Source organism: Suricata suricatta, chromosome 9 (genome assembly GCF_006229205.1).
Source record: "Suricata suricatta isolate VVHF042 chromosome 9, meerkat_22Aug2017_6uvM2_HiC, whole genome shotgun sequence".
NCBI lineage: Eukaryota > Metazoa > Chordata > Mammalia > Carnivora > Herpestidae > Suricata > Suricata suricatta.
Window position 1 is genome coordinate 80,550,248 of NC_043708.1, and position 25,538 is coordinate 80,575,785.

Here is a 25,538-nt window from a genome sequence, read left to right on the forward strand (position 1 = left end):
GGAAATGGGGGAAGAGAGGGACAGTATAAGAAACAAACAGAGTGGATTAAAAAGTAATTCAATGCATTTAAGGTTGTTTTTTTTTTAAATCTCTTTGTTGCTGTGGTAGTAGAAATAATCTCCTTGATTTTAGGAAGAATTGAGTGTACTTTTTCTGGCATCTAGATTGATAATTAAAGATTTTACATAAAGTTTTAATGTTTTTCTCCTAGCTCCAGACCAGAACAGAGGGCTCCAAAATCCAGTTCCTCAACAGATGCAGAGTAATTCCAGAATTACTATTTTTGATGAAAATGCAGATGAAGCCTCCAGAGCAGAGTTGTCCAAGCCTACAGCTCAGCCGTGGACAGCACGGCCTGTGTCCAGGGCCAAGGAGAACGAGCTGCAAGCAGGCCCGTGGAACACGGGCAGGCCTTTGGAGTACAGGGTGAGGACTCTTGGATCCAGTGTATTTGCACCCATAACGAGGACTTCACATTTCAACTATAGGAGTATTTTCAGCATCTCTTTTAATTCCTCTTGAACAACTAGGCATGGTCTGCATATATTGTATTAGAATGGAACACTGTGGTAATTTTCATTCTCTTCTTCGTCGCCAGCTTCGTGGCAATATGGCTTCTGTGACAGCAGTTCCTCCTCTGCTTCCCACTTTTACACCATATGTTGAAGAAACTGCACAACAGCCAGTTATGTGAGTTGGATTTCCAGACATTTTGAGATGGGAATTATTAAAGAGTGAGCAGGGGCACTTATCTTGGTTCCCAGGGGTGTTTCCTTCTTTGTGGTGATGAAAGTAACCAGACATATTTTGTTTTCTTTCTTTCTTTTTTAAATATTTATTTATTTTTGAGAAAGAGAGAGAGAGATAAGAGAGCAAGGGAAGGAGGGGCAGAGAGAGAGGGAACCACAGAATTTGAACCAGGCTTCAGTCTCTGAGCTGTCAGCACAGAGCCCTTCGCAGGACTTAAACCCATGAACCATGAGTGAGATCATGACCTGAGCCGAGGTCCAACACTTAACTGACTGAACCACCCAGGCGCCCCTTTGTTCTTCTTTTTAAATATTGTTTTGACCATTCTGGTCCCCTTGCAATTCCATCTAAATTTTAGGATCCTCTTGGTAATTTCTGCAAAATAGCCAGCTGGGATTGTAACACAGAATGTGCTCTGAATCTGAAGATCCACTTAGTGAATATTGCCATCTTAATAATATTAAATCTTCAGATCCATGGACATGGAATATTGCTTATTTATATCCCTTCACTTCTTTCAACAGGATTTCATGGTTTTCAGAATATATATTTTACACTTTTTGTTTATTATCTTAAAAAGTTTTTTAATGTTTATTTATTTTTGAGAGAACACAAGTGGGAGAGGGACAGAGAGTGGGGACAGAGGATCCAAAGTAGGCTCTGTGCTGACAGCAACGAGTCCAGTGTGGGGCTTGAACTCAAGAACTGCGAGATCTTGACCTGAGCCGAAATTGGACACTGAACTGATGAGCCACCCAGGAGCCCTAAAGTTTTACGCTTTTTAAAAGAATGAGAAGTTACTTTCTGAGCTATTTTAGGTTTATAGAAAAATTGTACAGTGTTCACATGTACTTCCTCCTCCTCAACCCTGCATACAATTCTACCTATTAACATCTTGTATCAGTGTGGTTCATTTGTTGTAATTTGTACCATATTGATACATTTTTAACGAAAGTGCATAGTTTACGTTAGGATTTATTCTAGTGTGTTTTACACTTCTATGGGTTTTCATGAGTCCATGACTACAGTGTCACATAATAGTTTCACTGCCCTACAACTTTCCTGTACTCTGATGGTTCATTTATCCCTCCCTCAAGTCCCTGCAACCACTAATCTTTATATTGTCTTTATAGTTCTGTCTTTTCCCAGAAGTTCTATAGTTGGAAAAAAAAACAGTATGTATGCTTTCCAGACTGGCTTTTCTCAATAATATGAATTTAAGGTTTGTTCATGTCTTTTTGTGGCATAATAGCTCATTTATTTTTAGTGCTGAGTGATATTCCATTGTGTGGATGTTTATCCATTTATGGGAGGACATCTTGGTTGCTTCCAACTTTGGCGATTATGAATAAAGTTGCTATAAATACTTCAGTGCAGGGTTTTATGTGGACATAAATTTTCAACTCATATAGCTGGATTATATTTTAAGACTAAGTTTAGCTTTATAAAACAATGCCAAACTCTCTTCCAAAGTAACTGTACCATTTTGCATTGATTCATACCAGCAGTGAATGAGAGTTCCTAATCCTCCACATCCTTGTCAGCATTTGGTGTTGTCAGTATTTAAAATTTAACCATTCTAATAGACGTGTAGTGATATATCATTATTGTTTTAATTTTTAAATCCTTGATAATGTATGATTGACCATCTTTTATATAAAAGATGGCTTGTTTGCCATTTGTATATTTTCTTTGGTGTCTAGTCACTTTTATTTTACTTATTCTGAAATACTTCATTCTTTTGGTGCTATTGTAAATAGAAATGTTCCCTTAATTTCATTTTCAGATTGTTCATTGTATAAAATACAATTGATTTTTATATATTAATTTTATATCCTGCTGTTTTGGTGAATTCATTATTAGCTCTAGTAGTTTTTATAATAAATTCTTAGGATTTTCTATATATAAGATCATGTCATCTGCAAGTAGAGACCATTTTACTTCTTATGCCATCTCTATGCCTTCTTTCTTTCTTCCTTTTCTTTTCTTTCTTTTCTTTTTTTCTTTTTTACCTAATTGCCCTGGCTAGAACTCACAGTATAATTTTGAATAGAAGTGGCAAGAATGGACATTCTTATCTTGTTCCTGATCTTAGAGGAGAAGCATTGAGTCTTTTATCATTAAGTGTGATGTTTGTGGGGCGTTTTGTAGATGTCCTTTATCAGACTGAACAAGTTGAGGAAGCCTTTTAAGAATGTAGATGCTTGGACCCTAGCATTAAAGTTTCTGATTTAGTGGATCTGGTGTAGGGACCAGATATCTTTAGTTGTAAAAAGGCACATAAAGAAATAAAAGGTATATAAGTGATTCTGATCCATAGCCAGAATTGAGAATGTCTGCCTCATTTTGTGTGAAGTACTTTATGCTTCATTCTTTTCAAACCTATATTATTACTCTCATTCTTCCGCCTCAGCTGAGAACCTTGAACTTCACATCATCAATTCCCTAAATGCTGTATTCCTAACTCTAATTGTTTTTGGTGTGAAACAGTAGAAAATGAGCTATAATGTACAGGTTAATTTTCTTTCATCTGGGTTTTTTTTTAAAGTTTATTTATTTATTTTGTGAGAGAGTGCATGCCTACTAGCAGGGAAGGGGCAGAGGGAAAGGGAGAGAGAGAATCCCAAGCAGGTTACATTCTCACAGTGCACAGAGCCAGATGTGGGGCTCATTCCCATGAACCATGAGATCATGACCTGAACTGAAATCAAGAGTTAGATGGTCAACCGACTGAACCACCCAGGCACTCCTCATATACTGGGTTTGAGTACGATATAATATTCAGATCTATTTTCACCTGTAAGGTATATACACCATTTGATGACCCTAACTTATGGTTAATTTCCTTCCTCATTGTAACAGAGTAGTACTCAGAACATAACTGTTGATGACCCATGTGAATTATTTTTTATCCTCTTTTCTCAATCTTCTTTGTTTTTATTTTTGGAAATCAAGTATACATAGTCTTGCCACTGACACTGTTCCTATGTTCTGTCAAAACATGTAAGAAATAATTCATTTGATCTGTATGATGAATAATAATTATTTTGCTTCTTTAGGACACCATGTAAAATTGAACCCAGTATAAACCATATTCTGAGCACAAGAAAACCTGGAAAAGAAGAAGGAGATCTCCTGCAAAGAGTTCAAAGCCATCAGCAAGAGTCTCAGGAGAAGAAAGAGAAAATGATGTATTGTAAGGAGAAGATTTATGCAGGAGTAGGAGAGTTCTCCTTTGAAGAGATCCGAGCTGAAGTTTTCCGGAAGAAATTAAAAGAGCGAAGGGAAGGTATGTGTATTGATCTAGTTCACAGCAAAATTTCTTCTTCACTGCCCATTATTTTCTCAAGCATTCCCTCTCTTTGAGTGAAGTAGCTCCTATCATGGTCTCCAGAAACCTCCTTTTTGCTAAATCCAGTGGCCATTTCTCAGTCTTGATCTTTATTTATTGACCTTTTGGCTTCATTTGACACAGTTGATGAAATACTTCTTTATGAAATGCTTCTCTTGGCTTTTGTGTTGGTGTGTATTCCCTCTCAGTTTCCTTTACTGCTATTTTTCTCATCAAAGACTTCTTCCTGAGGCCCAGGATAGTGTCTTGGAATATTCTAGCTATCTTTTCTTTCGACAGGTATCACTAAGTAATAGATTAAATACTGTTTACAAGCCATGGACTCTCAAATTTATATCTCCATCCCTGACATTTCACCTGAACTCCAGACTCATATTTAGTTGCCTGTAAACTATGGGCTATACTAATAGACAGTTTAAGTTCAACACAGCCAGAACAGAATTACTGATTCCTGCCACAAACCACACCCCAGCACACACACATACCACTGGCTTCCCCATTTCAGTAGAAGGCAACACCATGCACCCAAGATAGTTGAAGCCAAAAAAAATCCTAGATCTCTCTAGATCATCTCTGATCCCTCTTTCCATACCATTCCCCCACATCTAATGAATAAGCCTATCAACTTACCACCAAAAATTTCCCACATCTTTTCTTTATCACCATTCTCATTATTAATCCAAACTGCCATCTTTTACGTAGACTACTGCAACTAGACTTTCTGCACTCATCCTGGCCTTAATGTAGCCCATTTTGCTCACAGCAGATGAGCATTTTATGTGTGTGTGTGTGTGTGTGTGTGTGTGTGTGTGTGTATTAGGGTTTTATTTTTGAGAGAGAGAGAGAGACAGTGTGAGCAGGGGAAGATTAGAGAGAGAGGAAGACACAGAATCCAAAGACAGGCCCCAGGCTCTGAGCTAGCTGTCAGCACAGAGCCCGACACGGGGCTCAAACCCATGAACCATGAGATCATGACCTGAGCTGAAGTCAGACGCTTAACCAACTGAGCCACCCAGGTGCCCCAATTTTATAATGTTAAAATGATTTTCCCTGCTTACTGGTATTTTGTTTTAATATTTATTTATTTTTTGAGAGAGAGAGACAGAGTGCAAGTTGGGGAGCATCAGAGAGAGAGGGAGACATAGAATCTGAAGCATGCTCCAGGCTCCGGGCTATCCGCACAGAGCCCAACATGGGGTTGAACTCATGAACTGAGAGATCATGACCTGAACCAAAGTCTGACGCTTAACTGACTGAGCCACCCAGGCGCCCCTTCCCTGCTTACCAGTTTTAAGGAGCTCCTGACCTCCATCCCACTACTCAGTCACACATTCTCACATCACCTAGTTTATTTTATTTTTAACACTGATTTTCTTGTTAATTTGTGTGTGTGTGTGTGTGTGTGTGTGTGTCCCTCAAGTTGGATGTTAGTGTCACATGAGCAAGGACTTTGTATTATGCACAACTGAAATGTAAATGCTTAGAGTTGTGCTTAGCACATCACAAATATTCTGGTTTTTATTGACTAGGATGAATAAACAGAGACCTAGACCTCAGTTAGAGAGAGGACTTTGCTCCATCTGTATTCTTCTTATCTGTAATATTAGTATGTTTGTTGAGGCCATGAGCTCCAAAGACAGTTTTTGACAGTAAATTGCTATGAGGAGTAATGCATCAGCCCACCTTACCATTTCTAGCCGAGCTGCTGACCAGTGCAGAAAAGAGAGCAGAAATGCAGAAACAGATTGAAGAGATGGAGAAGAAGCTAAAAGAAATTCAGACTACTCAGCAAGAAAGAACGGGTGATCAGGTCGTTTGTCTTTTTTTAAATACAGAAAACTATGCTTATTGAAACAATATAAAAACATAAAGGTAAAAGTCCTCCCAACTCCATTCAGTTTCTGGTAGTTTCATAGCTATTAGTATCAATTAAGTCCATCAGGAAAATAATATAATGGATGAAGACCTCAAATGGAAATTGTGTCACTAGAAGTGACAATTTATGGACTTCTTAGTTATACTCTATTATTTTGTAACTTCTGGACTTTTAGCTTTTTATTCTAGTCATGTTCCCCTGATTGGGGTTACCGAAGGAAATTTAGTGTATCTTGGCACTGCTCAGTTGAGTAAAACAGAACCAGTTTATACTAGGAACATAAATTATTGGAAAGAACTTTTATAGTATAGATGTTTGATAAGGTTAGTGGCTATGTAAGGGAAGAGTATGGTAAACCTAATTTTGGAGCTAACACTTGAAAATAGGTAGAATTTCCTCGATAGGAGAGACACGTTGATTTTGTTTGTTTAATGCAAATAGCAAGAAGAGAAGATGCCTACAAAGGAGACAGCTGAACTGCAAATTGCATCAGAGTCTCAGGAAATACCAGGAGTGGCTCCATCCAATTCTGTTTGTCCAGTAAACTCTTGCGCCAGGTAGGACCACATTGGCGAATGGGATAATGCTTCAGGAGGGCGTTTGGAACCAATCTCTGACTATAGTCACTTGAAGACTTTTATAGTATCAAGACATAACTTTTGCAAATCTTTGTCACAACATTCGCTCTGATGCTCATGAAGGAAGACGGGGTACAGACTTTTTTCTGTTAAAAAAACCATATTTCTTAAACAATCAAATATAATTTTTAAAAGATAAAACCACCCATTTCTACCACCAAGAGATTACTGCTCTTAACCTAAGCATATCCTTCTGAGTTGTGTTTTTGTTTTGTTTGATGAAAATAAGAGTTTTCCATTTTGTAATCTACTTACACTGTTAATGTTATGCTATTATCAAATATACTTGTATAACAATTTTAATGACTGAAGGTTTTATCTTCTTAAAGAATTTGGATTGACAGTACTAGAATATTTTCTTTATCATAGAGTGAAGAAGATTATATTTGATGAAAAACCCTCTTGGACCTTTAAGATAATTCTTTCTGTAGGTAGTTAGCACATGTTTTAAAACAAGTTTCTTTCCAGGGAGACTTCATTTGCAGAAAACATTTGGCAAGAACAACCTCATTCTCAAGGTGAGTTGTATTTGATGATGTCATGAAAAAATTGCTGATAACAAACACATTATGTAATATGTAGTATATAGTTTTCTTAATTATGGTAAAGGGAATTGTAAGAAGACAGAGGAACCATGGAATTCAGCTATAAGCATATGATTTAGGATGGGATAGACATTTAAGAGAGTATTTTTGTAAGATTCCTCAGTGCTTTGAAATGTTTAGTTTAAATGTAAATTTACATTTAAATTAACTACTAAATAATCTTCCACCTTAGCTAGAGCACACTGAGCTATCAGTACGATCCAGCAGCCAAGAAAGTAGTTTTTTGGAAGAAAGAAAAAAAAGAAGCTTAAAGTTAAAGCTATTTTATATTCACATTTGTTCTCTTTTCATTTAAAAATATGTTAAAAGTGGTAAAAGATAAATATCCACCTATAAGTAGTTAAAAAAAAAAAAAGAATCTGATTAAACCTCTAATTCTAGCCATCAGTGTATAGAAAATACAAAGCCTGGAGGAACATGTTAAACAACATAGGAGGATGTAATTGGCGAAATATCCAGCATTATGGAACAAACAATGTAGTTTCTGCAACAAAAAAATTACTAAAACAACCAACAGACCCTATAGAATCAAAGTGACTTAAGGGGCGCCTGAGTGGCTCAGTTCCTTGAGCATCCAACTTGATTTCAGCTCAGGTCATAATCTCACAATTCATGAGTTTGAGCCTCACCTTGGGCTCCACACTGACAGTACAGACTGCTTACTTGGGATTCTCTCTCTCCCCCTTTGCCCCTCTCCCTACTTATGAGCACTCTCTCTCTATAAAATAAAATAAAAAATTTTTTAAAAAAGAGGCATTTCAACCACAGTATATAAATCTTACTTGCATTCCCAATCCCAATTTTATAAATAATTTTGGTAAAATGTGAATCTTCTGACTGGATATATGATACTCAAAAATTATTAATCCTATAGGTATGCTTTGAGATTATGCTCTTTTGAACAATCTCTCTTTTATAAATACATATTGAAGTATTTACAAAGATGAAATGATGTGCTGTCTTGGATTTGCTTTAAAATAATCCAGAGCAGGGGCGCCTTGGTGACTCAGTTGGTTGAGCGGCCAACTTCCGCTCAGGTCATGATCCCATGGTCCGTGGTTTTGAGCTCTGCATTGGGCTCTGTGCTGACAGCTTGAAGCCTGGACCTGCTTCAGATTCTCTGTGTCTCCCTCTCTCTCTGCCCCTCCCCTGATCATGTTGTCTTTCTCTCTCTCAAAAATGAATAAACATTAAAAAAAATTTTTTTTTCTTTAAATAAAATAATCCAGAATGGGTTTGGGTTCGGAAGTAGTGGCAGTGAATAAAGATGAAACACAATCATTCATGTTTAGATAACTGTTTTTAAATGATCTCTACTTTTATATGTTTGAAATTGTTCATTATAAAAGATTACCTTTCTGCTTCCAAATAGCACTAAGTATTAATTGACCTAGTTGTCTTGAAGAATAGGTGTTTACTCTTAAGAGTATAAATCTGTTCTCTTTTTCTACAGGTCTTAGTCTACCTTTCTCCATTTTTGATGAGTTTCTTCTTTCAGAAAAAAAAAACAGGTTTGAAGCTTTTTGTTTTGTTTGGACACTTAAAAGTCTCCTATTATTATAAATGAGGATGAATTAGGGGGTTATTCTTATCTATTTTTTATTCTTATCTACTTTAACAGAAAAATTGTTAAATGGGGTAAATTAAATTGTTAAATGTCTTTTTTCAGTCCTCCTGCAGATCCCCCACGGATTTTAGCCCAACGAAGACCCCTCTCAATTCTCAAAACTTCAGAAAGCATCAACTCTAATGAAGATGTGTCTCCAGATGTTTGTGTAAGGAACAGTATTCCTAAGTTAATGTAAACAGACTGGTGAATCGTTTCATTCAATTCTCACAGGTTAGGGTTAAAATTAAAATCACTGGCTTAAAATTTAAGCACATAAACACTTACCATCATTAGTCATTGGAGTATGCAAATCAAAACCACAGTGAGATACTACTTCACATGCTTTAATCGATAGTTATGAAGGCTATAATCAAAGACAGAAAATAATAAGTATTGGTGAGAATGTGGAGAAATTAAAACCCTCATACAATGCTGATAGGGATATAAAATGGTACAGCCACTTTGGAAAACAGCTTGGAGTTCCTTAAAATGTTAAACATAGAGTTACCATATGTATGACCCAGCAATTCTCTCCTAGGTATATATCCAAGAGAATTAAAAACATATTTACTTCAAAAAAAAACTTGTACATGAATGTTCATAGCAACATTATTTAGAATAGCCAAAAAGTACAAACAGTGCAATGTCCATCAACTAATGCATAAACAAAATGTACATCCATACAGTGGAGTACTGTTCAGCCATAAAAAGAAATACCATACTGATAACCCTTAGGATATAGATGAACCTTGAAAACACTTTGCTGGGGCACCTGGGTGGCTCAGTCCGTTAAGCGTCCAACTCTTGACTTCCCGGTTTGGGTCATGATCTCATAGTTCGTGGGAATAAGTCCCAGGTGGGGCTGACAGTGTACAACTTGCTTGGGATTCTCTGTCTCCATCTCTCTCTGCCCCTACCCTGCTCACATGTGAGCATGCACACACTCTTTCTCTCTCAAAATGAATAAACTTAAAAAAGAAAAGAAAGCACTTTGCTAAGTGAATAAAGTCAAACACAAAGGTGACATACTGTATGATTCCATTTATATGAAATGTCCAGAATGGGCAAATCCATAAAGACAGAAAGTAGGTTAGGGATTTCCAGAGAATTAGAAAGAAGGGGTTAGAGAGTGACTGCTACTGGGTATGTGGTTTCTTTTGGGGTGCTGAAAATGTTCTGGAGTTAGATCGTGGTGATGGTTGCACAACCTTGTGAGTATACTAAATACCATGGAATACATACTTTAAAGGGGTGAATTTTTTGGTAATGTAAATTATATATCAATTTTTTTAAGTGGGGAGAAAAATCATTGTCTTTGAAAAGCCTTTAGCATTTTTTTAAACCAACATAGCAAAGGATCTTTGTTCTTTTTATATAAGGTGCTTTTTATGGCATTTGAAGAGTTATGTGGACCAACCATTTTTCTTTAGTAATGTTTTATTTTAACATTACTACTATGGACTAGTGACATGATAATCCTTATAGTAAAAAGACCCTGCATAGAATTTACGTCAAAGAACCTTTATCATTGACATTTCATTAAAGTTCTAGGAAAGCAAATCATCTCTGCCTTCAAACCAGATTCCGGAAACTTGTCTTGAGGTTGAAGAAAACTAATTGTTTTATCTGAAGAGTTTTAAGGGGAGATGTGATCAGTAGCTACGATTTAAAGCAATGTGTTCTCTACGTCCTAAGAAATGAATCCCTCAGGATCACTTTTTTAAGCATGTTTTTATTTACTTACTTATTGGGATATATTTTATATCCCATAAACTGCACAAATATTAATTGTACAGCTAGATGAATTTTTACATCTGTGAATATCCATGCAGTCTCCACCCAGATTGAGATACAGACCATGTTCAGCAACCCAGAAAAGCCTAGGCAGTTGCTTATGGCTTAAGGTGCTGAGACCCTATTCCTGCTGTACTGAATTGGAATTTCCAGGGATAAAATCCAAGCATGGATTTTTGTTTATTTTAAATACTTTCCCAAATAATTCTCTTAGTCTACCGACTGCTATGAAAAGAAAATGAAGTAGAAAATTAATGAATTGCATACTGTATCCTGGGGACACACCAGACAACACAATGAATAGGTCACCGGGATTGGGAGACAGTGGTTCTAGGTTCCGGTACTCAGGGATGGACTGAATTATTAAAGGAGTCAATTTTAATATTTTTTTGTCTTAAGCCTTTTACTTGGATTTTGTTAATAGGTGCTTACCAAGGGTAGGTGGGTGGGGGAATGGGCTAAAAGGGGAGATGGGCATTAAGGAGGGACACTTCTTGGGAAGAGCACTGAGTGTCATATGTAAGAGATGACTCATTGTGTTCTACTCCTGAAAACAAGAGTAGACTACTCTCTTTGAATTTAAATTAAAAAAAAAAACAGATACCTACCAGAATTTCTCCCTTAAGAGAGAAATGTCTAAGTAGGGCATATAAGTAGTATTTGCAGAAAATATATTCCTAGACCATAGACATCTTTCTTGCTTTGATCTTAAAATTTTTAAGCTACTTTTATTGTTTCATGTAGATGTACCTCTCAACTCTGTTTACTAACATTGAGTCAGAAATTCAAAGTATATGTCAAATTCATAATGACCTAGAAAATTCATATCCAGTATTCATAGGGTTAAATGAAATAGGCACTCTTATATACTGCAAGTAAGTATTAGATAAAGTGATACAGTCTCCTTGAAGGCAGCTCAGCAATATATATAAAGAATCTTATTGCTCATAACCTTTTTGACCTGATAATTCTACTTTTAGGAATTTTTCATCAGAAAACTAAGATATTCCTAAAGATTTAAAATAGTTTTTTTTATAATAGTAAAAAATGGGAATAACCTAAAAAGGTTGGTTAATTTCTGATAGGCCCATAGTGTGACTATGTTTTTAAAGACTTTTTAATAGCACAGAAAATAGGCTAAAAGTTTAATGACAAAGAATAATACATACTAGCATATATGCTATAATTTCACTTGTTATAGAACCCCTTTTAAATTTATTTTTTTTAATGTGTTTTTAAATTTATTTTTGAGAGACAGCATAAGCTGGGGAGGGTCAGAGAGAGAGAAGGAGATACAGAATCAAACAGCCTCCAGGCTCTGAGCTAGCTGCCAGCACAGAGTGCAATGCGGGGCTCGAACCCACGAACCTCGAACCCACCAACCGTGAGATCATGACCTGAGCCAAAGCCGGATGCTTAACTGACTGAGCCACCCAGGTGCCCCTTAAATTTATTTTTTAAGTAGGCTCCATGCCCAACATGAGGTTCAAACTCAAGACCCTGAGACCAAGAGTCACATGATCCACAAACTGAGCCAGGCAGGCACCCCTAAAACTCTTTATTTATTTATTTATTCAATTATTTTTGTTTGCTTGCTTGCTTGCTTGTTTTGTATAATTTATTATCAAGTTAGCTAACATACAGTGTGTATAGTGTGCTTTCAGCTTCGGGGGTAGATTCCCTTGGTATTGCTGACATACAACACGTAGTACTCATCCCAACAAGTGCCCTCCTCAATGCCCGTCACCTGTTTTCCCTGCCCTCCCACCCCATCCCCGTCAACTTTCAGCTTGTTCTCTGTATTTGAAAGTCTCTTCTGTAAAACCCCTTTTTGAGTGTGTAGAATATGCTTGTGCATGTTCCCTACCAGACGAATGTGGCAAGAACACTTGCATCTGGGGAGCGGTAATTGGAGTGGAAGTGTGGGGGTCGAGTGAGGGAGGGAAACCTTTACACTATATTTCCTTTTAAAGTAGTCGACTTTTTAAACCATATACATTACTTTTCTTAATAAAGTTTATTTATTTATTTTGAGAGAGTGAGCGAATTGGGGAGGAGGAGAGAGAGAGAGAGAGAGAGAGAGAGAGAGAGAGAGAGAGAGAATCCCAAGTAGGCTCTGCAGTGACAGCGCAAAGCCCAACTTGGGGCTTGAGCCCATGAACTGTGGGATCCTGACCTGAACCGAAACGAGGAGTCGGAGGCTTAACTGACTGAGCCATCTAGGTGTCCCTACGTGTATAATTTTTAAAGACAAAGGAGTATTTTAAATATTTTCCATTTTTTATATTTTATGCTTTGTTTTCCACGTTTTCTATTATAAATGAATTATCCTTAAAAAATAAAGTAAAAATTCAACATTTAGCATAGAAGAAGACTTAAAAGGTAGAAGGATAGAAGATTATCAGAACATTTTCTAGGCCAAAGCCAGCAGAAATAAAGTATTATTCCTCTAGTTCTTAGGTGAAATTGGTTGGGGAAAAAGCATTGTCCATTATTTTTCCTTTGTGTGAAGAAGAATCCTCACTGTATTTTTTGGTAATACATAGTTTGCTGTTTTCATGATACAAAACCTTTTTCCTCAGATGTTATGATGTGCTTTTTAAAATAGTCTTTCCTAGAGATTCTGATATGCTACTTCTGTACCCTGTGTTGAAAATCAGTCATCTAATGTGTGTCTCTCTAAGCAAAAAAGATAGGTCCTCCATATGCTCATTGAAATATTTCAGCTAAACTTTATGTGGTTTTTGTTTCAGGATGAATTCACAGGAATCGAGCCCTTGAGTGAGGATGCTATTATCACAGGCTTCAGGAATATAACTATATGCCCTAACCCAGAAGACACTTGTGACTTTGCCAGAGCAGCTCGATTCGTATCCACTCCTTTTCATGAGATAATGTCCTTGAAAGATCTCCCTTCTGATCCTGAGAGACTGCTGCAGGAGGAGGATCTCGATGTGAGGGTCTCTGAGGACCAGCGGACTGCTTGCGCCACCATCTGTAATCCAGGGCTCAGCATCAAGAAGCTCAGGTGACTGTAGGTTGCACAAACCAGATTGATTGATCTGATTGATTCTGTGTGTGCTTGTCAGTGATAGTGATCACTTATCAAGCTCTTACCACCTGCCAGGTACTGTGCTCAGTGCTTTACGTGACAGTAAGACTCCCCCTGAGAAAGTGTCAGTGGGATTTAATAACCGATTTGAATATGAAGGTCAGAAGAAGTAAAGTTTGGTTTTGAGACTGAGACACCCAGGAGGACTATGGTGGCTTTGAGGAAACTAGGCAAAGTGTACCTGTTTGGGAGAGATTTTGTTTTTCCTTTAGTACTGAGTTTTAAATAATGGCAGAATACGGAGCGCCTGGGTGGCTCAGTCAGTTAAGCAGCTGGCTTTGGCTCAGGTCATGATCTTGCATTTCACAAGCGCAAGCCCCATGCCAGGCTCCGTGCTGACAGCTCAGAGCCTGGAGCCTGCTTCAGATTCTGTGTCTCCCTTGCTCTCTGCCCCTCCCCCACTCATGCTCTGTCTTTCTGTCTCTCTCAAAAAAAAATTAATAAATATTAAAAAAAATTTTTTTTAATGATGGTAGAATAGCTTGATACACTGATGTCAGATAAGCAAGTAGACATGTGCTTTCTTTAAAGTGTCTTTTAATGGAGAGGTAGTAATGAATAAAGAATGATATTGAGGGAATGGCATAAAGAGCAATGGACTAACTATATTTAAAAGTTGGCAAATTTAAACTAATTTTAGTTTTAGGAATATTCTTTAATTTGCCAATTTATGCTTTTAAAACTGCATTTTCAGATTTTTTTCTCAACACACATTTTATCATATTTGCTAGCATTACCTTAAGTGATTTGGGTTTCCCTTTCTCTTGACCTTTTCTTATTGAAGAATAAGAAGTCCACAGAAAAGATAAACAAGAAAAAAGTTTGTGTCTTAGTCAGTGTTTCCCAATAGTTTAGAATAGATGTAGATTAGGCATTTAGTATGGATTAGGTAAATAAAGCGTCAATTTAGAAAATCTAATGCTGAGCGTTGCTTGTCAGCCGAGGTAAATAAAGTCACCTAGATTCTGATTATGAATCTATATATTTCAGGAAAATAACGGACTTTGAAAATTAAACTAGTGAATATTAAATAAAATAACAAAGGCTAGTTAATACATATTATCCCTGTGAGGACTGACTCATTTGTGCTTCTTTCAGCCCAATTATCGAAGACAGCCGAGAAGCCACGCACTCCTCTGGGTTCTCTGGGTCTTCTTCCTCAGTCACAAGTTCCTCCTCCATCAAATGTCTTCAAATTCCTGAGAAACTGGAGCTTACTAATGAGACTGCAGGTAGTTTCATATACCCCACTTGTAAACAAACATACGTCCGTGCCTGGTGAACACTTACTTACCTTTGCAAACTGAGCATTATGTTTTATTCTCTAGAAAAGTCGCCATAAATTGTGAAACTTCTAGAATGAATCACTACCAACTGAACACCATAAAGACCTGAAATACAAGTGTTGTTAGGTTAGCAGTGTTCACTCTGCAGTCTTGTTCCCCCCTCCCCCACCTCCTCTGTTTATAATACATATTTCGGTTGTGGGGGTGACCTTTTTGTGAACTTTTTTCCCCCAGACACCCCTACTCAGTCACCCTGGTGTCCACAGTATCGCAGACAACTACTGAACTCTCTATCAGAGCTCAAGGCCTCTGCAGAGTTTTTTGTAGAAGATAGACCAATGCCTACGTTGGACATAGAAAAGGAAATTGAATTAGGTAAGTATCATTGAATGCGTGGGTTTTTTTGTATGACAGCATACAAGTAAGTGATTATTTGTACTTGAGCTTGATGTTTGAGCACAATAAATATTTGTAGATTATAAGAAAAAGAATTCTAGGGGCTCCTGCCCTGCTCAGTAGAGCATGTGACTCTTGATCTCAGGTAATGAGTTCAAGCCTCACATTGGAGGTGGAGTTTAGTTAATTAAAAAAAAAAAATACTGCTTCTTTAACACACAGAAAAAACCATCATTATAGAGTTGAAACACTGATAACTTCATGTCCCAGCAACAATAGGGATTCTTTCTTCCCCTCTTTCAACTTGTAACAAATGATTTTGAAAAGTATTCTAGATGTTACTAAATGGCAAATACTAAGTGCCTCTAGCCCTTAAACCAAATAAAAGTTAAGGGACTATACATATTAACAATGATTTTTAAATGGAATCATACCCTCTCAACAGGTCATGAGGATTGTTGCATTAAACAAGAATACCTACTGTGTGAAGATTATCAACTATTCCGGGTGACACCAAGAAACTCTGCGGAGTTAACTATAATAAAGGTGGGGCTGATTCTTTGTCATTTCCGTTACCTTGTGAAAAACAGTGTGGGTTGAAGCGGTAATTGTGGCCCATGGTACCGTCCGATCCTTTGCATAGTCTATCAGCTTCCTGATAGAAAAGTCAGTGAGACGCCAAAAAAATCACTCACCGTTATATACCAAGATGAGATATCAAAAATGAGAGGCTAGTGTGTAAATCTCTTAATATGTCCAAACATACTAAGTATTCTATCAGTGTTACCTTTTTTAAGAAATCTCCTAAAATTTTTCTGACCTGCTCCAGTCTAGATAAGTTACATTCTGTGCTTAACACACACACACACACTCAAACAGTATGACCTTGACATTTCTATTCACTATTATCCTAGGGGTTCATGTTACCTCTTTCTTATATTGGATGCCCAGTAATTGGCTGGCTCCCATTTTTAATTTCTTTCTAGGTTTAAGCCCTCATATTTTAGTAGCTTCCTGAGACAGGATGCATACAATAGACATTTTTTTTTTAAATCTTTCACGTCAGAAAACTCTTTCTTCCACATCTTTACTTGTTTGGTAGTTTGGCTGGATATTAGAATTCTAGGTTCAAAACTTTTTTCCTTAGAATTTTGAAGATAGGTTTTGTTATCTTATAGCTTGTGGCCTTGCTTTTAAAAGTCTTTTGCCATTCTTTGTGTGAGACTGTTTTCGTTTTCTGGGAATCCTTGTAGGATATTATGTTTGCCCCCATTATTCTGAAATTCCTCAAGTGTGTTATGTTTTGGTGGAAATCTATTTTCACCCATATGCTAGACACTGGATGGCCATTTCAATCCAGAAACTCCTTCAATTTTAAGAAATTTTCTTCAAAGAATAAATTCTTTTCAGTCTTTTCTGTTCTCTCATTCTACTATTCTTTTATTAGGACATGGGATCTCTTAGAGATCCTTTAAAAATCTTTTTTCTCTTTTTCTCTTTTTTTTCTTCTGGAATGTTTTGTCAATTTTATTTTCAGAATTTTTATTGGCTTTTTCATTTCTTTTGTCATGCATTTGATTTTAAGAGCTCTTTTTTATTTTCAAATTTTTCTTCTTTGTAACATTCTGTTTTTCATTTCTAAGGTGGAATATTTCTTATCTCTCTGAGTATATTTATGATGCTTTAAATTTTTTTTCTCCCTGCATCATCTGTTTCCTTTTGTCTGCTTTGAACTCAGTCTTTCATATTAGAAGCTTTCTTCAAGTCTTTGACTCTCTATTCATATATAAGCATGGGACTCTAAAAGCTAATTGAAAGCTCTTTGATATAGGACCTTGACATCTGTTAGGCCTTACTGTAAGAAGGGTTCCCATGGCCATTCAGTAAAATGCCTCCATCCTTGAGGTCTTTTCTTTTGAGCTGATCAGATCCTTCAGAGAAAACGTCTAATTTCCTGCCTAGATCATACAACCCTGGCTGCTAGCTTCCTGAAAACTAAGTGGGAACATTAGTCTGGAATGTGGAGAGGTAGAAACATTTGATAAATAAACGTTTTCCTCTTCCACCCAACTCTCAGCAGTGCCTGGTGTCCTCTAGTTCCGAGCCCTGCTGTTTTGTAGTCTTTAGGGGTTAACTCTAGGTCTTCTAGAATGGAGGAGAGGCAGTTAGGCTGGGGTATAGGAGCCGCAGGGAGAATCTGGGGCCTAACTTCCACGTTAATAGAGTTCATCCCCTCCTGTATGGGCTCCACTTCCACGCTTGCTTCTGTAGGTAATTGGTGCCATCAGTTTTATACTGTGGGGAGGTGGTCTTGTACATAAATGTAGTTGCTCTCAGCTTTCTCCACTGCTAGAATCAGCTTTCCCTGGGTCCACTAAGTGGATTACCTCTTACTGTTCAGCTTCCAGAATTGGTTGCTGCTGTGTTTTTTTATTTTAGATTTATGACTTTTAAAACATTCTTTGTTATTTCTATTGTGGTATCGTAAGTCCTGGAGGGAATGTTTTCAATTTGCCAACCATAACCATAGATTCTGAGAGCTCCTATTTTTAAAATTTCTTACAGGTGTCCTCCCAACCGGTCCCATGGGACTTTTATATCAACCTCAAGTTAAAGGAACGTTTGAAGGAGGAGTATGATCATTTGTGCAGCTGTTACCAATACCAAGATGGTTGTATTGTTTGGCACCAATATATAAACTGCTTCACCCTTCAGGTTTGAATAATACTTATGTTCCATTTATCCAATGAATGTAGTGCAAGATTCCTATTAATCTTCTAGAAATAGATCAGTTAAATTATAAATTAATGAGCGCCTGGGTCCCCCACTTGGGCTAAGCTTGTGACTCTTAATTTCACCTCAGGTCATGGGCTCACAGTTGTGAGACTGAGCCCTATGGCACACCGGCTGTGGAGCCTGCTTAGGATTCTCTCTGCCCCTCCCCTGTTTGTGTGTGCTCTATCTCTCAGAACAAAAAAATTATAGATAAAAAACATAGATCGTTTTTCTTTCCCAAGTTATCCTGACCAAGAACTTTTTTGGTATTTTTTTTTAACTTTTTATGATGTCAGTTTTCAAACATGGACCGAAATAGAATTAGGCAGTGATCCAGTCATCTAACTGGGATCATCATCAGCTCATGACCACTCTTACTTTAAATTCCTGGTGCGATAATTCCAATATTCTTTCCATGTCTGATTTTGATGCTCGTTTTGTCTCTTCAGATTGTGGTTTTTGCCTTTTAGTGTGATTTATAATTTTTCGTGATAGCCAGACATGATGTACTGGTACTATACTAGGTATTGGGTAAAAAGAGCTCTTATAAATAGGCCTTTAATAATGTGGTGATAAGGTGTGCGGGGAAAGAAAGCATTATATAGTTCTATGATTTATGTTCTTTCATAGTGAGCCTGTGCCTCTGGACTGTGTACTTCACAAGTATTTCTCCTCCCTTAGATGGGACAAGATGGCTACAGTGGGCTGCAGTTGGGTATTTCCCTTCCACAGGTCAAGTAGGCTCTGATAATACCCCAGCAGGTTAGGTTCTGGTCAACTAGTTTCTCCTGAGAGAGAGCTTTTTAAAATTTTTTAATGTTTATTTTTGAGAAAGAGAGACAGACAGAGCACAAGTGGGGGAGGGGGAGAGACAGAGAGGGAGATACAGAGTCTGAAACAGGCTCCAGGCTCTGAGCTGTCAGCTCAGATGTGGCGCTTGAATTCATGAACTGTGAGATCATGGCCTGAGCTGAAGTCGGAAGTTCAACCAACTGAGCCACCCAGGCGCCCCATCCTGAGACAGAGCTTTTTAAGAACAGAGTGCCCTGGCCTGTTTCAAAATGGTTCCTCTTCTACTCCCCCACTAGAAGCGCGATGAGAATTTTTCTCCGATATTTAGTGTGAGGACCACCTACTCTAGCTCCTAGACATAAAACTCATAGATGAGGGACCGTCCCCCACCACACATACCCCCATGCTTATAGATCCTAGAAGAACTGATTTTTCAATCTGTTAAGCTTTTTACTTGTTAGGACAGAGTGGCAGTTTCCAAACTCCTTACATAAGGAATGGTCTATTTTTGCTACTCTTGTTTTATGTATGCTATCCCCCACTAGATTATTTTTAGAACCCAAACACAATATAACATTCTATTCTTTGGAATGTTCTTAAAAAGGTTCTTATGCATATTTTGATGGTAATATGAATTCTCTAAAATGGTTGGAATGAAACTACCATTTATAGAGCACCTATTATGAGCCTGGCTAATCCTTGATGTTCTTCATCCATTATTTCATTAAACCCTTAAGCCTTATAGGAGAGCAATGTTAACACTGGGACAAAGACCCAACTTACAAAGCAGCCCAAATTCTAGCAAAGAACAACAAGGAAGAGTACAAAGCAGCAGGTAGCAAGGTATTAAGTTTAAGTACAGTGACCCCAACTTAAGAAGTAGTGAATTTTCTGTCCTTTTTTTTCCAGGATCTTCTTCAACACAGTGAACTTATTACCCATGAAATAATAGTGTTGGTTATTTATAACCTTTTGGCAATGGTGGAGAAACTACACAGAGCAGAAATAGTCCATGGTGACTTGAGTCCAAGGAGTCTGATTCTTAGAAACAGGTTGGTCCTTTTCATTCCCTTATGATTCTGCCAACTTTCTCTTAGAATATGGATGGTTTCTGGGGCGCCTGGGTGGCTCAGTCGACTTTGGCTTGAGTCATGATCTCATGGTTCATGAGTTCCAGCTCTACATCAGGCTCTCTGCTGTCTGTGAAGATCCCACTTCAGATCCTCCGTCCCCCTCTCTCTGCCCCTCTCTATGCCCACCCCCATGCACGTCCCTGCATTCTCTTTCTCTCGCATAAGTAAACGTTACAAATATGGGTAGTTTCCAGTTCCTTTTGCCTTTTGATAAATGCCATATTGAAGAACACAGTACGTTAAGAGTTATTTGCTATGTAAAAGTCAATCATTTGGAATAGTTTTAAAAAATTCAAAGAAAAATGATATTGAGGAAACATATTAATTCATAAAAAGGAATTAGCCTCTCAGTATTGTGATGATTACTGTCAAAAAGAGTTAGAGAATATGAATATTTGGAGGAATGTGAAATAGATTGTGTTGTCTTTCTTTGAGTGGGGCCAGTGCAGATCAGTGAAGATGCTAGCAAACCCGAGGCATTTCTTGGGTTCAAAACAAAGCTCAATTAAGTCAAGCCTGACTGAGGTAATCGTCAAAAAAGTGGATAAAACCAGAGTGCAAATGCAAACTATGCCAAGAAAAAGGGCTTAGTGTTCAAATTAAACCCAGTTTAGACATCATGTTCAAGAAGTCAGCACAGAGCAGGAAATATATAGATTTATGAAGGCCAAAAAACCTTGTATCTTGTGCCAAGGAAAAATGGGAGCAAATAATGGAAGTAAAATAAATCATGTGATGGGAATAGTCAAAGCCTGTACTTAAGAATATAGCACCTATCACTGATATAAATCAGGGATTTGAAGGAACTGAGAAAAGCAGAGACAGAAGGAACATGTGAATATAATTTATTGTTTTCTCTAACAAATAATTTGTGTCTCTTTGGAGGATAGCTTTATTGCATGGAATAGATAACCAGGAAAATATAATTAATAGTGAATTAGGGTCATAAAATTGTCTTTTTTTGCTTGTTTTTGGGTTTTTTGAAAGTAAATAACAATTGGAATTTCAGATAAGAGTAAGAGAATATGGTGTTAAATAAAAACAAGATAGTTTACAGTATATGTGGCACCTTACAAAAAAAAAACAGCCTTATATTGTTGTTTCAGTTAAATTCTGAGAAGGAGGAATCTGAATGACACTTGGAAAGCCTAATCTGTAGTAATGAAAAAGGGAAGGCGTATGACATCTATAAAAGCTTAATTTCTTCCATCATAATTCTCAGTGTGTAAAGCATTGCTGTTGTATGTATTACTGTGTCTAGTAAGAGAGAGGATTGTACTCTATACTTTCAGTTCTTATTTTATGTAATAAACATAATACGATAAGTGTTCTGTGATGGGTATACATTATGGCTTAGTTGTATTTGTGTCACTGGACTGAGCTCAACATTCCCCGCTTGGGTGGACACGTCTGCTGCTCTTACAGGTGCATTTTCATAGCTAACCACTTGAGGGAGCTGTTGGCATAGCTAAGACACACCTGCAGTACCTATTTTTTTCTTTTCCTTTCCTTTTCTTTCCTTTTTTTTTTTTTTTTTTTTTAAAAAGACCAGCTCTGCAGCTTCTTTCATGGCCTATTTTTATTATCTCTTTCTCTTAAATCTGGGCTTAGACTCCACGATCCCTATGATTGTAATAAGAACAATCAAGCTTTGAAGATAGTGGACTTTTCCTACAGTGTCGACCTTAGGGCGCAGCTAGATGTTTTTGTCCTCAGCGGCTTTCGGACTGTACAAATCCTGGAAGGACAAAAGATCCTGGCTAACTGTTCTTCTCCCTACCAGGTAAGTGTGAAACAAGCCTGAGCAAATATGGAAACGGTTTCTTAATCTCTTTCTTATCTAGATAAGCCATGAAAGCTAGTGTTTACTCATATTGTCTCCCCTGGATTAGATGACCTAGTTTTCAAATAGCACCAAGTCAAGCAAAATGTACCATTTTTCTATCACAACACTGAAGACTCTACACATACACGTGCAGACACATGACTAACTCAGTAACCTAAATGGCAGGGCCATTTCTATCGCTTATCTGTGTGGTCTTTTATAAGTTATTTTCTGTAATCTTTGTAAAATAAGGAGCTCTCTGCTCTGTGTATGTCAGAATTGTTGAGAGGATTAAATGGAATAATGTGTATAAAAGGAATGTTATGAGTATAAAGTGTTTTATATGCTAGCATTATATACAAAAATCCCTTCTGACTCATCTCTGAACATTTGGCATTCGCTGATGGAATATGTAGCATGAACTTGAACTATCATGTGAACCACGTTTAGATCACAGCTACAGGCCACGCAAGTTCAGTAGGTCTACCAATTTGGACAATCCAGATATTTTTGTTCTTCAGGACAATTTTGTTCTCATCTTTTTTCTTAAGGGTATTCCTAGAGTTAGCTCTGTTGATCACTTCTTTGGGGAGCTTCTCCCTTTACGGTAAGGGTAGGGAACAATCTACTAAAAAGTATATTGTAAGATAAGATAAACATAATAACTTTCAATTTTCTACATAAATAAATTGCCATGATAGTAGCAGAAAATTATTTTAGCTGATGGTGCTTTTTGTGATTTCAGGTAGATCTGTTTGGTATAGCAGATTTAGCACATTTACTATTGTTCAAGGAACACCTACAGGTCTTCTGGGATGGGTCCCTCTGGAAACTTAGCCAAAATATTTCTGAGTAAGTATTGGTGACTTCAGGGTCTTTGCCTGTCCAAATAATTTTCCCTTTCTCTTGGATGCCCTCTGCGTGGGCAGCCTTAGTTTTCTTAGTCCAAATGCCATGATTCCATGAATTTCACCCAGTTTCCATTAGAGGATCAGTGGAGCCTCTGGTGCAGGACAAAGGAGTTGCTAATTAAAAATCAGAATCAAACTATTCAGACTTCTGGACATCATTCTGGTCCCCGATGTATCATAGAGACTGTTAATATCATAAGGAAGCCTCTCAATCTAAAAGTGTTAATAGAAACATTTCATGAGAATGATTTTGTAGCCAATTGATGATAGTCCTTTTTAATAACCATTGTTAGCAAAGTTAATAAGCATTTCTTGAAGAGAATTAAATTTCCAAGTTACATACTAATTTTAGGCCATTATTTATTTAATGAATGATCAGAACCAAAGCAGAGCACTGAATTTCCTTGCAGAAGTAAATGCTCCCTTAATAAGAGCTGCTTGGTCTTAGAACCCTAGTATTGCCTTAAGCCTCTACTCATAAAACTTATTAAATATCCCCTGGTCCACTTTAGCTTATCGTAGCCAATAACTTCCCAGAATAAGCTTCCCAGTCCAGTGGTATGTTCTTTGGGGGGAAAAAAAGACAATGTTGCGAATTGAACACCCTTTCTCCATTCTCCCTGCTCCCAACAAACTGAATTGTATTTTTTTTCTTATTTAATTCAGAATTTAGCCAGTCTTGTCTCTTAAACATACTTTAAAAATAGGCTTTAAGTGTAAGATAAGGTGTCTAGGATGAATTCAGGTGTCTCTGGTTGGTGATGGTCCTAGGTGGGTCTAACACAAACGCAGACCGCTAGGGCAGCCGGGGCTGCCTGATATCCCTGCCTTATTAGAAGCTTCTCTGATTTAAAAAAAAAAGTTACAAGCCTCATAGACTTCGGCAGTGGTGACTGCAGTCGAGCTTCACATTCTCAGGAGACTGTGAAGGTAAAACACTGGGCCGGAGGAGAGGGGGAACTGCCGTGTCTGTTGTGACTGGACTTCAGGAAAGTTAGAGGAGAGGAGGAGCGCCCACATTTCTCCTCTTGTACGACGGGGCCGCAGCTTAGTGCACAGATTCAGATCAGAGACTCGACGCGCACTGTATTATGGCTTTTCCCAATACGGTAGTCTTTTTTTTTTTTTAGTTCCACCCTGGGCTTTGAAAGGACTACTTGAATGAGCTCTAACCCTAGAGTTCTAGCTATTACCTTAAATTATTTAGTGCATAAATGTGCCACTGATTTAAACCCAGAATTCTTTTATGTGCCTAATCTTGATGGAAATGATTTTATATATTTTTAGGCTAAAGGATGGTGAATTGTGGAATAAATTCTTTGTGCGGATTCTCAATGCCAGTGATGAGTCCACAGTGTCTGTTCTGAGGGAACTTGCAGCAGCAATGAATGGGGTGTTTGACACCGCATTCCAAAATCATCTGAACAAAGCTCTGTGGAAGGTAGGGAAGTTAATCAGTCCTGGGGCTCTGCTCTTTCAGCAAGATAGGCAGTCCAGTCTCGCGCAGATTCCTGCCTAAAACCAGTGGTTGTATTGTGCAACACTGGGCCTGTGTGCGCTGTAATGTAATTTAGGACACATTTAGATACACTACCACCACAGTTCTACTTTTTAGTAGAGGTATATTTCTAGGGTAACTCACATTTTTTTACATAGCACTGTATCTACTCTTGGCCTTGTCTAACAAAGAACTGTTTTTTTTCTTACTGGGCTCCATACGAATGGGTACCCTGTTATCATTTAATACATTTGTCTCTACTTTTCCCTGTACATTTTTCTTTTGTAATTTGTGACATGTACCCTAATGGTTGCTATGTATTTTTAAGCAATAAAATAGTATTTGTTGAATTTGTGCTTCTAACATCTCATCTACTTTTTGCCAATAAAGATAATAAATAGCTTGATTTCACAGACAGGAGCTGTTTTACCGTGGAAATGTATATCCTACACATGGGACTGCTCTGACAGAATCATAATAAACACAGGAGCCAGCCCTTCCTTCGGGTGCTCCTCACCTTCCACCAAGTGCTCTAGATTTAAAAGTAGATAAAATTATTTATGTAAGTCCAAATTTTCTTAAGTTTCAAGTGGCAAAATTGTTTGTTTTGTTTCTGTTTTAACGTTCTCATTTTTTATCCAGCAGACCCTTTGATCTATGTATATGCTGTAGTGGTGCTTGGCTATCGGGTCTCTTGATCAGGATTATGGCTATTAGAAAGGAAGAGAAAAGGATTTGAACAGGATATAGCAGCCGTTTAGAAATGGAATAATCACTGTTCTGTGAAGTGCAGAATGAGTTGGTGGGGCTCGATAAAAGAATGGGAGCAAGTTTTGTTATTTGGAAGATTTGAAGAGTTAGAAGGCCAGAATAAAGAGATAACTTTGAAGCATGAAGTACTTTGGGAGAGACTAGATTTAGATGAAGTATTGGACTCCCAAACAGAAGCATGAATTATACCTGGCCTTGGTGCCTGGTATTTTTTGTTTTTTGTTTGTTTGTTTTGTTTGTTGTTGTTGTTGTTTTTACTCTAGTTGTCACTATTACTGCTCTAAGTCTGCTAGAAAGCAGAAAATTCTAAGTATATCTGAACTAAAAATATTTAAGCATATATAGTTGAAGCACTGAAATATGACTTGAATCTGAAAGATAATCAACTTAGAGTTTTTGCTCTTAACCAAAATA

At 37.5% G+C, this 25,538-nt stretch overlaps 1 protein-coding gene across 1 annotated transcript in view; it reads left to right on the forward strand.

The window, feature by feature from the left end:
- Positions 1-24,703, forward strand: part of BUB1B (BUB1 mitotic checkpoint serine/threonine kinase B) — a 49,744-nt gene extending 25,041 nt beyond the window's left edge. Inside the window, exons 7-23 of the mRNA XM_029952152.1 lie at positions 213-427; positions 600-691; positions 3,811-4,040; positions 5,801-5,913; positions 6,421-6,536; positions 7,086-7,135; positions 8,676-8,733; positions 8,892-8,997; positions 13,379-13,653; positions 14,836-14,969; positions 15,258-15,398; positions 15,865-15,965; positions 17,985-18,134; positions 19,896-20,038; positions 21,731-21,902; positions 22,690-22,796; positions 24,143-24,703. Of these exons, the coding sequence (XP_029808012.1) occupies positions 213-427; positions 600-691; positions 3,811-4,040; positions 5,801-5,913; positions 6,421-6,536; positions 7,086-7,135; positions 8,676-8,733; positions 8,892-8,997; positions 13,379-13,653; positions 14,836-14,969; positions 15,258-15,398; positions 15,865-15,965; positions 17,985-18,134; positions 19,896-20,038; positions 21,731-21,902; positions 22,690-22,796; positions 24,143-24,374 (2,435 nt within the window). The 3' untranslated portion in view covers positions 24,375-24,703. The remainder of the gene's footprint in view (positions 1-212; positions 428-599; positions 692-3,810; positions 4,041-5,800; positions 5,914-6,420; positions 6,537-7,085; positions 7,136-8,675; positions 8,734-8,891; positions 8,998-13,378; positions 13,654-14,835; positions 14,970-15,257; positions 15,399-15,864; positions 15,966-17,984; positions 18,135-19,895; positions 20,039-21,730; positions 21,903-22,689; positions 22,797-24,142) is intronic.
- Positions 24,704-25,538: the final 835 nt, after the last annotated feature.